This window comes from Geospiza fortis, unplaced genomic scaffold (genome assembly GCF_000277835.1).
Source record: "Geospiza fortis unplaced genomic scaffold, GeoFor_1.0 scaffold447, whole genome shotgun sequence".
Lineage (NCBI taxonomy): Eukaryota > Metazoa > Chordata > Aves > Passeriformes > Thraupidae > Geospiza > Geospiza fortis.
The window spans coordinates 398176-412091 of NW_005054467.1; the positions used below are offsets into that span (position 1 = coordinate 398176).

The 13916-nt window shown below is 37.4% G+C and overlaps 1 protein-coding gene across 1 annotated transcript in view; it reads left to right on the top strand.

The window, feature by feature from the left end:
• The window catches only part of PJA2 (praja ring finger ubiquitin ligase 2), a 28743-nt gene extending 14827 nt beyond the window's left edge, over window positions 1-13916 (top strand). Inside the window, exons 4-9 of the mRNA XM_005428028.3 lie at window positions 3860-4042; window positions 5451-5636; window positions 7703-7811; window positions 11987-12101; window positions 12390-12505; window positions 13747-13916. Of these exons, the coding sequence (XP_005428085.3) occupies window positions 3860-4042; window positions 5451-5636; window positions 7703-7811; window positions 11987-12101; window positions 12390-12505; window positions 13747-13827 (790 nt within the window). The 3' untranslated portion in view covers window positions 13828-13916. The remainder of the gene's footprint in view (window positions 1-3859; window positions 4043-5450; window positions 5637-7702; window positions 7812-11986; window positions 12102-12389; window positions 12506-13746) is intronic.

A 13916-nucleotide genomic window follows, 5' to 3' on the forward strand; every position in this document is an offset into this window, starting at 1 on the left:
GGAGGGGTGAGTGCAGTGTCTGAAAACAAACTGCGCACTTCTTCTTCACCCCCCTTCACTCTCAGAACCAGTCTCAAAGGCACAGAACTTAATATTCAGCATAAACAGAACAGATGATTGGGGATGCAAGCACCATATAATCACCCTAAGACATCATCCAAAATACAAGATAATTTGGATAAACCTTATGTTGATTAACTTCTATTCATAAAATGTTAGCTTAGAACTCTTCACTGTTATTTGGAATTCTATAACTGAGCTATTTGAGGGTAAAAATATTTCTAACCTTATGAGATGTAGTAGTGTTTGAGATGGCTTTTTTCCCTCTTTTTCTTGCAGTTTGCTTTCATCTTGTTGATTCTGTTCCCACTTTACAAGACATGTCTTCTGGATATTGATGTGGCTCTCTGTTGATGTACATGTGCTTGTCGTTCATAAGCTTACCTGCTTAGTAGATTGTATGTCCTGTATTTTTGTAGAGAGAAGAGCATAAAAATTAATTAGCATAAAATCTTGTCTTTAAAACTTAAAAGTCGCAGACTTGCAACTATGAGAGAACAAAAAGCATTTTAAAATAGTAGACTTAGGGGCTTTTCTTTTTCGAGGTGTTAAGTGTAGGGTCCTGCACCTGTGGGGGGAAGACACCCAGTAGCAGCACAGGTTGGGGGCTCACCCACTGGTGAGCAGCTCTTCTGGGTAGGACACTGTGGTGCTGGTGGGTGACAAGTTGGCCATGAGCTGGTCATGTGTGCCCTGGGGGCCAGGAGAGACAGTGGTATCTTGGGATGCGTGGGGAGGAGTGTGGCCAGCAGGTCAGGGAGGTGATCCTGCTCCCCTTCTTGCCCTAGTGAGGCCTATCTGGGGTACTGTGTTCATATTTGGTTTCCACAGCTGTAGAAAGAGAAGGAGCTACTGAAGAGGGTCCAGTGGAGGCTGCAGAGATGATGAGGGGTCTGGGGCATCTCTCTTATGAGGAGAGGTGGGATCTGGGTCTGTTTAGTCTGGAGAGGACTGACAGGGGATCTCACTAATGCAAATAAATAGCTCCTAGGTGGGTGCCAGGAGGATGAAGCCAGACTCCCTTCAGTGGTGCTTAGTGACAGGACAAGGAGTAATAGCCATAAACTAAAACACAAGAAGTTCTACCACAGCAAGAAGAGCTTCATGTTGAGGGTGGCAGAGCACTGGAACAGGTTGCCCAGAGAGGTCATCGAGTCTCCCTCTCTGAAGACATTCCAAACCCACCTGGGACCATTACTGTGTCCCAGGTTGGACTGCAGAAGGGTTGGATAGCAGGGTAGCAAAAGGGTTGGACTTGGATGGTCTTCAAAAGTCCCTTCCACCCCTGGCAGAGTGCCAAAAGGGTTGGACTGGATGGTCTTCAAATCCCTTCTAAACCTGACAATTTTGTGATTCTTAATAAAGGTACTTGCAAATGAATCCATCACTTCCTTGTAAGGTTTGCTTTTCAAAAATTTTTATTGATGCATAGTCTTTTCCCTTTTTGAAATACTGCTGCTAGAAAATTAAAATGCCATGAAGGAAGTGTCATGTATTCTACAATTGTAGCATCGGCTTCCATGATGCACGGTGATGGGTTATTGTAGCATGACAAAAAGAAACATGGATTGATTATTAGAAATGTTCTTGATAATGACAGTAACTGAACCAGTAAATAGGAATCATGTATTTTTAACTTAGAATCCCCATAATTTATGTTCTAAAACCTAAAAATACTTATGTTTATGAAATAAATTGTCAATGATTAGTCTGCACAAAGTAATATGTTCACTCTTGAAAGGTGAAGTTTTGTGTTTAAAGATTTAAACTATATTTTGTGTTCATGAACATAAAATAGAGCTGAATAAAAAGTGTATTTGACATACATGTCAAACTACATCCTTCAGGTCAGTTTTAGCTTATTCCCAACCCAGGGAGAAATTCAGCTTTTGATTGCTGCAGTGTGGGCCTCCAACTCACATTTTCTCTTTGAGGAGGTGCACAGCTTTTGTGGTATTAGCATGTGGAAGCTGTGTGGGAAGGAGAAAGTCTTGCATGTTTCTTAGAACCATGTATGTTCGAAGGGTGATGGAAGGTCCCAGGGCAGGGTTGGAGGGAGGAGGATCATGTCCATTAGCTCCATCCATTTAATTTTGGACTGTGTGCCAAGTACAGGTTAGGAAGGTGTTCAGTCATGGAGAGGGACTAGTGTCAGCAAATCCACATGCAGATGCTAAGTTCATGTGCTATGCTTTTGGCAAGTGACAAGTCTGTAACTCTAAACATTAAGTAATGTTCTGCACCCATGCAGAACTGAGCACAGTTAAATCCTGGGTCCTCAAATATGTAATGTTCTTCTGTTGTTTAGAGTTAGTGACTTCAGTTATATCCTTTTCTGGTTTGAATTAGTGTTTGTGTATAAACGTTAAATAGAACAAATTTGACTAAAAGCAAAGTAGGAGTGTTTTAAAGTGTGTTGGAAGTCATTCTCAGATTGTAAAATAGAGACAACTGAAACAAGGCATGAGTATTTCAGCTATATACAATTTTACCTATATACAATTTCATCTAAGATGAAATTGTATAATATATATTAAAAAACTTGATCAAACAACATAAAACCAAACAACATTCCAAACCAAACTCCCAACCCAAAACCAAAGAACCAAACAGATGAAAAGGTTAAAAAAGTCAATATTCAGCTTTAGATGGTGTATTGCATTAGATGAGATGCCCAAAATAAATGAATATTCTCATTTCCATCACTTTTCTTAGTCATCGAAATTGTGGTAGAAAAATTTATTCCTGCCTCAAATTAAAATGCTTATATATAATCATTGTCTTTAACTTCTTTATTCTTGTAAAACTTGCAGTATATACTATGTAGTTTTTCAAAAGCACTGAAAATTCCTGAAATTGAAAGTTCTATTGGCATACATTTGTGATTTTCAATAAAGGGAGGAAATTTAGTGTGGTTGTAGGTGGGGGAATAACAATACACTTAAACATACTGGGTTTAGCAGATTAGAGAACTATGCTGTGGGTGTTGTGGATTGCTTTATAAAATGAAGTTCAGTAAGCAAGTTGGCTGTTCACAGGTACGTTTTCTCTAACTTTTTGAAGTGACATAGCTAGTTGACTTTTTTTGAATTTTGATAATTGTTACTGTAGTGAGTGAATCATCTAAGTGCCATTACCAATGGTAGCAGTAGTTTATCCTTCATAAGATTGTGCTAGCATTACTATTTTGTTTCAGCTGCTCAAAGCTTATTTATTGCCCTTTCCTATGTGGTGGCTGAGCAAATTGTCTTTTCAAAACTCCCTGCCGTTCATGTTGTTTGGGGTAGTGAATCAAATAGTTTGAAGTAATCCATTATATCTTTCTATGATAAAAATGGTCATTCTATATGGCTTATATGTTCTGAGATCTGTGACTTTATATTTGTTTGGCTGAGAGGTAAGGCTAACATAGATTATTATTTGTTAATCAAGCAGATTAGAAAAATGGCAGCCACTGCTGCCATTTTTCTAATCTGGGAGAAAGATGTGTATAGTGAGACTGGTTTCTGTTTCTGAGTTGTTTCCTGTACTCCACATATGGGGCAAGGGAAGAACAAAACATTTTTGCAAAGTAGGATGGGTAGAATGTTTGAATTTTTTTTACAGACTAATTTTCTTTTTTAAAAAATAACTCTATATGCACTTGATTTGTAATGCATCTGTAGATAGCACAAGATTAATTTCTCTTAGAAAAACAGTTGCCTATATTGAGAGCAATGTTGATAGAAAAGTAGGAAATTATTTTCTTTCCCCTAAAGCTGCATTTGAATTCATACTCTGTTACTTGTTTAAATTGCAGCTCAGAGTGCAGTGATGGAGAATGGTCTACATCTGTGCCTTCCTATTTTACTGCTGTGGAAAAAGAGCAGTCCTCAAGTGATGAAAGCTGGGAGACTGTCTCGTGCAGGGAGGAGCGTGACCCTGGTGTGCAGAGGAGCGGTGGTGTGAAAGAGGAGAGCACGGACTTCTCTTTCCAAGAAGAGTATGCCTTTATTTTATTGGCTAACTTCCTACAGCTTCTAGCCTCGCCAGTAGTGGGGTATTCACATAGAACTACGTAGAATAACATCTAAAAGCAGTTACCATGCTGGCAACAATCATTTGCCTACATCACAATAATCTGAGTAGTGGTATGTATTTCAAATCAGGGAAAATATGACATTTCATGCAAGCAGTTCTTTGTCATGAAACATACAGAAACAATGAGAGTGTATTGACATGTAATGTCAATATGGCTAATAGACTTAATATTGACTTTGAAAAGCCAGTTAGACAAGTTAATTGTTAAGATACACACACATGTTACATACACATGCTTTGATACTGCGTAGGACTCCTGGAAAAGAACTTGTTTATCTCTCTGCTTCATTGCTTCTCCAATTCCGCTGCTGCTCCTTATTTTCTGCAGCCCTATCTGTGGTTAAAGAAAATGTGAATTTCTTGCTTGCTCTAGTAACTTAAAACTTACTTTATTTTTTCAGTCATTCAACTGTAGCTGCCTTTGCTATAAGGCAAAATTTGTAGCTATATACAGCTAAGAGGAATGTTCTTGGCTTTTTTCTAAGCATCTAATATTGACTCTAATTTGGATCTTTATAAAGCAAAGGCCACACTTGAGTGTTCTTTCAGCTTCTTAGGTGCACAGTACCTATTGCTAAGCAGTCCTGTTTGTCGTTAATACTTTTTTAGTATTCTCCACATTCTTGGGTCTTGAAGAACTAGTGTGACTTTATGAAAACTTCATAACAACTCATCTCTTTCAGAACAACAATAATGGAGGTTTTTAACTTTATTTGATATGAACAGCATAAAAATGTATGCATCTTTAACATAATTTGTGTTTATTTTCCCTTCTATAAGGAAAGTGGGCCTCACAGCCCCATGAGACTCTGCATCCAGGTGACTTCTGCTCCTCTAGAATATCCAGGAATGAGAGGAGTCTTTCTCTTGCAAGATAGCTTCTCTTGCAAGTAATAGCTCTTTGCATCACATTCAGGCCAAGCTTTGCCATGGAGGCTGCTCTGGGTGTCAAGACAATCTTTCTCCTTAATGCCTTTAGGAACTTGTAGATAAATAAGATGTTTAGTACCAAATTTATTAACCCTGGCAGGGATGCTGTCTGTACTAGGGGAAATTTGAAACAAACTGCTTACTGTACTGCTGGCCTTGAGCATTAGACAAAACTGCCACAGAATCGTGGGTGTTATTAGATTGTGAGCTCTGTGAATTTATTGAATATTTATGGCAAATACTTAATTCCTAATCTGTGACTCTGTAGTCTGGGAAACATGCCTGTTTAGTCTTTGTGTTTTGTTTGGCTTTTGTTGCTTATGTGTGTTTGTAAATTCTCTTAGCTTTTTAGTTTTAGCTTTTTATTTATTTATATAAAGGGAGCAGGCATTATTGGAGGAAGGTGAAATTCCTTGGTTACAGTACCGAGAAGAAGTAGAAAGTAGCAGTGATGAGGAAAATGATCCAATTCGTGATTTTGTACATCTTGGATTCTTCTTGTTGGATGGAAATAACAATCTTGAGGATGACTCCAGTGTGAGTGAAGACCTGGATGTGGAGTGGAGGTATGCATTTGATAGTTGTCTTTCATTTCAGAGGTTTTGTAGGTACTATTTTGTTTCCTGTATAAGATGTCAAAAGTACCTATGGCTATCAGTATGCAGTTGCTTCAAGGACTAATAATCTTCCATTTTAAAGTTAAAGGTATTTCAAGTGTTATGTATCTTCTAATGAGAGAAAAGGGAATACATTTGCTAAAACAGGCTGTGATTTGAGAAAATTTTGGTGCCCTAATATGCAAGGCACGAGTTTATTTTCTAATTTAATTTTCAAGTGGAAGCGTAACAGAAATAAGGCAATATAAATGTAATCAGCATTCAAGTCAGTCCTATTTTATAATTGGTCTTTTCCTCCTTTCAAACTGGTGTAAGTTAGTCATTATAGATCTATTTTATTTCTCTTTGAAATGCCATACACTTACCCAATATTATAATAATTTTGAATGCTTCACTCCGTTTTCTGTCATTAGATTACTGAAGGATATTGCAATGAATTTATTATTAAAATGCTTCAAATACCAGGAATAAAGTGATTGGAGGCACATACAAAATAGTATAATGTATAATAGTATAATGTGTTTGTTTTAGAATGTGATAGACAAAAGGTTTTCCAGCGAGAGACATAACACATGCTCTCTTCTGGTTATTAAAATATAGACTTGAGTGCAGACATACCAACTCTGTTGTTTTCTCCTTGTGAAGTTATGTTGTAGAAAAGCATAATAGGGACTAATGCATGAGAGTCCAAACTAGAAGTAAGGCCTATATTCTTACACTGTCAGGCAGTAAGCTAGCAATGGAATTGTGTGATAGGGACAGAAGCTGTCTTTTAAGTGTTGGAGGTTAGCCTTGGTAAGCTTCTTAGTTACTAAAAACAGGAACAAAGATGTTGATGGTCTGTTAAGTTTGATCTGCTGAACATATGCAGACCTGTACATCATTTCACTTGTGCCTGTTTTAAGATTTAATTTCTGAATTTCTAAAACAGAGCTCAAAGGACCTGCCAAGCCATGAACTGTGACACATGATGTAATAAAAATCTGATTGTTAGTTGTAAAACAACCTTAATAGCAATACATATGAAACATATTAGCTGACCTTATACCCTTTCACAGTAAGAACTCACATCAGGATGTTCTGAAATATATACTGTGGGAGTGTGATACCAATGTGCTGGGACCAGAACTGCAGAACTGCCTCTGAGAGGCTGGGGCTGCTCCATGTGGGACAAAGCTTGTTCCAGCTGACTCCAGTGGACCCGCCATAGGGTGGGGCCTCTGGGAAAGTACTAAGAAAGGATAAAAAATGCTGAACAGCAAGCAGTGTGTGAGAGAGAAATGAGGATGATGTGAGAGAAGCAACCCTGCAGGCACCAAAGTCAGGAAAGAAGGGGGAGGAAGCGCTCTAGTGCTGGAGAAGACTGTGGTGGAACAGGTAGGAATTTGCTGATGGAACTGTGTCTGGGGCAAACCCATGCTGGAGTAGCTGACGGAGGACTGCAGCTTGTGGGAAAAACCCATGTAGGAGCAGGGAAACAGCGTGAGGAGGAAGTAATTGCAAAGAGGAACTACCCATGGGCAGACCAAACCCCCTGTTCCTTTTCCTCTGCCCTGCTTGGGATAGGGAAAATTAGAGGTCTCAAGGATTAAGGAGTGAAGTTGAACCTGGAAATAAAGAGAGGGCTAAGAGAAAGGTGGTTTAGTTTTTTCCTTTGTTTCTTACCATTCAAATCCATTTTTATTGGCAGTAAATTAATAGAATCGTAGAGCAGTCTAAATTGAAAAGGAACCTCAAAAGATCATCTGGTTCAACCTTTCAGTTAAATTAAGGCTTTTCCTGAATTGAGTCTGTTTTGCCTGTGGTGGTGATTGATGACTCATGGCCCTTTTTCTTGACCCATGAGCTTTTTATCTTATTTACATGTCCAGTTGAGGCAAGGGAGGGGGAGATCAGCTGGCTGGGTATTGGGCTGTTATTGACAGGTGATGTGCAATAATTTGATATATCCAGACTTTGTGTTGTAACTATTAATTTTGAAAATAAGACCATGTTTCCTAACCCATGTTTTTCAGACTACTTGATGAGTTTGGTGATGGCCTAGGACTTGGTCAAGCCATTCCTTACATGGAACCTCAATTTCTCACATATATGGCACTAGAGGGACATTTAGAAGCTGTGGAGGTATTAAAATATTTTTGATGGTCTTATATATTTGATGTTGTAACATAAATATTTATAGTTGGATCCTTTTTCAACTTAATCTGAAAATCAGGAGATTTTTGAATACTTTCCTGTGTTAGCTTGAACTTTTGGGTCAGCAAACATGAAAATACATCTTGAAAGTTCTTTTAAAGGATGTAGTACGAAGTCATTTATCATTACCTGCTCCTTTTAGTATATGCATTTATTTCCTCGTAAGGCAAAGACGTTACTGGTTTCTACCAGTGTAAACATATGCCATTTAATTCTAAAGAATTTTACGAAATTCTCTACATAACAAAGGAAAGCTTATGCTTAAATCTATGCCTGTGAGTTGTCCCAGCTTTTTTTTTTTCAAGAGTATATTTGGATTTCTCAAATTTTTATTTATTAGTAGAAGACTCCTCTGTGTTTGAGTGTCTTACTCAGTATATTTTAAATTAAAAAAAGTTTTAAAAAACCCCATCGAGTAACAAACAAACAAAAATCTCCAATCAGGAAAAGAAACCACCTGAAAAAAAAAGTCTTTTATCTTTAACCTTGATCTATCCCATTTCACTTGTCTATTTTTGGATATAGACCAAAGCATTTATTATCAAGAACCAGCATGGTTATGGTCTTTTTCTTTTGTTTTTAACTTCAGGTTGGTCAATGTCAGAGTGAATATAGAGCTAGCTGAGATCCAGTTTGATGCAGTGTGACAATTCTGGCACTGCCAGAAATCTCCCCTGCAGGGTATTTCTCAAAATAAGAGCTAAATGATGTGTAAATATAATATGGTGTTACAACAGCTGAAATGAATGTTTTGCAGGTTACGTAAGTTTAGGGCAGCAAGGGGCAGTTTGACTGCTAGCACCCACTTTAAAGGGGTGAACTGGGCAGGCTGTATGTCATAGTGTGCTTGCAGACAAAATATCAAGGGCACTTTGAAATGCTCTCTAAAGCTGGCAGACAGTGGAACAATCTAGATAATGGGGTTTTTTCCCATGAATATGTGCAAAGTCAGTGATTTTCTGAATATGGTTCCCAGGTCTTTTCCAAGTCAGTTGATGGGGCCAATCCTGTAAGTTGGCAGTCATGCAGTTTCCAGGCTTTGTACGTCCCCCAAGGTATATGGGAGGTCATCATTCATGATCGAGTATCACAGGGCCTTTTCCAGCTGTGTAGGATCTTCTTAGCATTCCTTATTTAGACACACTTCATTAATGTGGAGAAGGTCTGTTGATACCCTTACTGTAAAAGCAGTGTTTTGAAACCGTGTAGAGAAGATTCTTGTCTCTTTCATAGTGGCTGGTTCTCACTACATCAAAAAAAACTGATGAACTGCAAAAACAGTTGACCTCCTCCTTTGCACCAAAGTGAGAGGATCTGTGTAGAGAGGGGAAACTAATCCCATCTTTTTTTTTTTTAATCTGCACATTAACACTTGAGGAGGAGACTGAGTTTATTACGACTCAAGTTTTTCTTTCTCATTCCTGTATAACAACATTTGCCTAAGTATTCTGTCAGAAGAAGTGTGTGCAGTCCTGTCAGAGTGACCTGTAAAAGTAATCCTACGTGATTACGTGCATGGCTGGTTGAGGAAGTGCTGTAATTATGTTTGTGTCACCAGGAACAGAGTGTCACTGAACACTATTAGCAAACAGGCAGATGACTACAGAGGTACCTGTGGTACAGGGCACTGCGAATGTGGAAAAGCCGATTCTCTCACGTAGCATTTGTGCTTGAAAGTAGCACACAAGCGTGTGATACTTTATGGTGGGCACAGAAGTCTTGGCCTACTTGGAGTTAGTCAGCAGAAAGTGATAACTGAGTAATAAAAGGAAGAGGACTGTGTGGACTTGCATGGATTGTGACCACAGAGACAACACAGGTTCTGAGTAAGAATTCCAAATATTCCCTTCAAATCTCAAGCAGAATATCGAGCACATATTTTTACGGTATGAAGTGGTTACTAAAATTGTTCAGGAAATATAAGCAAAATCATTTACTATTCCTTTGAAATACTTGAAAGGGATGTGATGCAATAAAGCACCCAAAATTCAAGTGTATCTTAATTGGAGGGGAGGGGGTGGGAGAGCTCTATCCCAAATAATTATGACATTTGGACAGGAGAAGTAGTGAAAGTATTAGATACTTGTTTTGAAAAGCTATGTTGTATAGCTTTTTTAGCTCTCTGGGTTCCTAAAACTTAATAGAATATATGTGTGATTTTAAATATTTTTTTCTTCCATCTGTTAGAAAGAAACTACATAGCTGGGAGTGTCTGGTTTACTTCATTATCAGTACAGAACAGGCTAGTTGCCTCTGCTGCATCAGTGACTTAATAAGTATTTCCTGTACCATTTCACAGATGTGAGGAGCTCAAACCCTCATAGGCTATAGCACTCTTGTTTTGTAGCAAAATGTCCAGCATTTTGTTTTTGGTACATGGAGGAGTAAGCAGTCATACAAGCAATAAGAGGAAGTACAGGTATTTTGAAGATACATCTTATAAAAGTTATAAAACAGACACTGCTTTGGATTTGAAAATGTGGCTTTCAGCCTCAGAGTAAGTGTGTATGGCTTTGTGTCTATAATGTTTCTTTTGTGTAGGTTTCAGAAGCAAGCAAGTAATACAGTGCTTTCTGTTTGAGAACACTCATGCTGGATATAAACAGAGAAGTTTGACACATAAATAATATTGCAACCTTCTGTATCCCTGCGATCTTATCTGATTTTTCCAGGTGTAGTAGTTACTCTGATTAAGCGTAGTATTTTTACCTACTGTTTATTCTCAGACCATTGCAATTGGAGCAAAAACCAAATACAAATACTAAAATCATCTTAATGTTAGTAAAGTAGTACTGTCTGCTGTACCAGAATTTGATGGGTATTAGCTGTAAAATTGGAGCAATATACTTGTTTTGTAGGGGAACTTGCACACAACACTAAGAATAACCCCAAGTTTTCCCTTAAACTGACAGATTTCTTGTGGCAATAGGAGCTGTAAATATTTCTTGCTCATGCTGCTCTCTCTCTGCCCCAAAGGTTTGACTGTAGGTAAAAACCTGCTAGTTTAGGTCTGTGGTAGTGTGGTAGCTTGAGGTACCTTGTCACTGTGATCCAAGTCCAAACATGTTTTCAGGTAGTCCAAGCATGTTTGCAGCTGTAGTAACTTCAGTGAAAGTTTAAGAGGAAAGACAACTGGAGAGGTTTCTGTATAGACCAGTGTTTCTCTAGTATATAGAGCTTTTTAGTAAGTGTATTCCCAACATTACAAAAATATCACACTATCTTACACTTCTTACTAAGAGAGTTTTGTAGCCAATGGTGCGAATAATTTTCAAGCTGATTAGAACAGTAAGTAGTTGTATTTAAATGATGTGACTAATTCAATCAGGGTGTGAACCCAGTGTTTCTGTGTTCTTGGTTCTTCAGTTTGCATGCTGTTCAAACAGGTAGTACATTTCTCAGCAAATACAACCAAATATTCTGAGTTCTGTGATTTTAACATTTTTTTTCTTCTGGATATCCTCTGAGTGCCTTTACACAGTTAAATGTATGATGTACACAGCAAATACACATGGCAAATATGGTGTAGACTTATAGTCTTAAAGGTTTTGTATGGTAAAAAATTGAGTTTAAAAAAAGTTACTTCAGAGCATTTGGTCTGTTTTAGGATTAGAAATATCTACATAGATCTTGGGTTTTTTATTTCTTGAAGTTTACACTCTTAGTGTAGCCAAGGTACTTAATATTTTTTGTTTGTGCCTGAGTAATTTAATAATTGAGGCCAGGAAGCATATTAATGAGGCATTTATTTTCAGAAACACAATGAAAGGACAGTTTTAGATTGGCAAGCTTTATTACATTTTCAACTTGCTGCTTTTTCTGTAACTTTATAAAATTAACTAAAGTTCACTGTAGATTAAGTTGTGACTCTGTCCTCATATTCTAAGAATGCTTTAAAAGCAAGGCATTGCTGTTTTCACCTTCAGGATCATCTCATTCATTACAAAAATAAAAATGATGAAATGGTTAGTTTGAAAGACATATCTTCCATTTTAAAAAGTAACACTGCTAGAATTGGATTCCTTTTCATGCTTGTTTGTTTGTTTTGTATGAAATGTTACGTTTGTGAATAATAGAACTTGATCTCTGCTTACCCCTTTCAGACTGCTCTGGCACAATTGGAGTCTCTTACATTTGATGTTGAACAGACTCATCCACCAGCTACAAAAGAAACCATAGATAGTCTGCCACAGATTATTGTCACAGGGGACTACAATGGTATGGAAAAATAAGGAAAAAGTAGTTTCCACAAAGTTTGTAAGAACAAGTTCAACTTTCTCTAATACCATAGATGCAATATTTAAGTATACTTACTACATAATGCTGTCTTAAGATCTTTTGATCTGAGTATAATTTTGATCCATTTGGAAAAGTAGTCTTTAATGGAGTTACTGTGACTGTATTTTGTAACCATTAGTGATACTGTTGATAATATATGTATTTGAATCTGAGCTCATCTGAGATGTAAAACAAGGTATTAACGCTTTTTCTTCATCATGGGTTTAGGTCAAGAGCAGTGTTGTACTATCTGTTGCAGTGAATATGTGGAAGGTGAAATCATAACAGAGCTACCCTGTCATCATTTGTTTCACAAACCTTGTGTAACTCTTTGGTTACAGAGAGTAAGTACTACAGGATTGGTGGAGGGTTTGGGGGCAGGGGGGGTTGTGTATATTGTGTATTCTGCTGGGAAGAACAACTTTTAACTCTTTGGAAATGTGGGATGAAATACCAAGTATTTATGAAATATTATTATTTGAATTTATGCATTTTAGAACCAAATTCTAGTGCAAGTGAGGAAAAAAATTTATATTTGTACTCTCCTGAAGGTCAGTTGCTTTAATAGAGGGAATATTTCTGTAAGGGAAAACATGTTTTCCTTTACTAAGAATGAAAAACATGGATGAGTTATAACTTGTTTTGGTACAAGAAAAGCTTTCTTTGCTATACTCCTGTATTGAAGTAAAGACAATGGAATCATTTTCTCTGAGAAGAGCAAAGGGTTTGATCTGTCTTATCACAATGTCAGGCCCACTTATTGTGACAGAGGCTGGCAGAGGAAATAGTGAAATGCTTGTAGATTAACTTTTTTTAAATTACCTTTATTAATTCTATACATTATTAGATTTAATTTTCATTGTCTATAATCACTTTGCTTCCAAGTGTCTTAAAAAGGCTTGCACCATGTTGAAGCTAAACTAAAACAACCATAATTAATGAACTGGTATGTTTTTTTTAGTTGCACTTCTGCTCTCCTTTATGTGCAGTACAAGCCTGGACTTGGTAGTTCTCAGTGAGCTTACAGTGTAATACAATTTCCTCAAGAGTATAAGAGAAAGATTAATTGGTTTTACCATTGGGGTAAATATCAGAATACCTCTAGGATGGAGGCCTGATGGATTTCATTGATGGGTTTATAATTTTTTTACCATGATAATGTTGATTACCATACTCATTTTTCTTGTTTTACACATCCTACCTTTTCTGTTGTCATAGTAAACAGCTATTGCTGAAAACTAGGACAAAATACTTCATCTTAGATTTGGGCTGTACCTAACTTATTTTTAGTCTTTTGCCTCAAAAAAAAGAAAAGCCCTACCTGTAAAATCAGTGCTGTGAAGAAGAACTTGCAGAGAACCTGATGCATTTGCTATTTAGCTGGTGTAAAAGCAAAACAACTCTTTCCTCTGAGTTTGTTAGCTCTAGGTAGCTGTCAGCTCTAGGTAGCTATGCAGTCAAGTTTGAGTTTGAGGTGATGCTGTAATGGAGACCCTAAATACTTTATAAATAATAACTTTTAGCTTTTCAGTAGAATTGAATGCAAACTGTGCAAATGACTTGGTTTTTTTTTCTCTTTTTGTAGTCGGGAACATGCCCTGTTTGTCGTCATGTGCTTGCACCTGTACTTCCCGAAGCAGCTGATGACACTGTTTTTTTTATTTGATTGATGATTCAGCATCTTCTGTTAACATTGCTACAGGATCCTCAGACTAGGGTCGAAAATAAAATCTGCCACCAAAATAAAAATGTAAA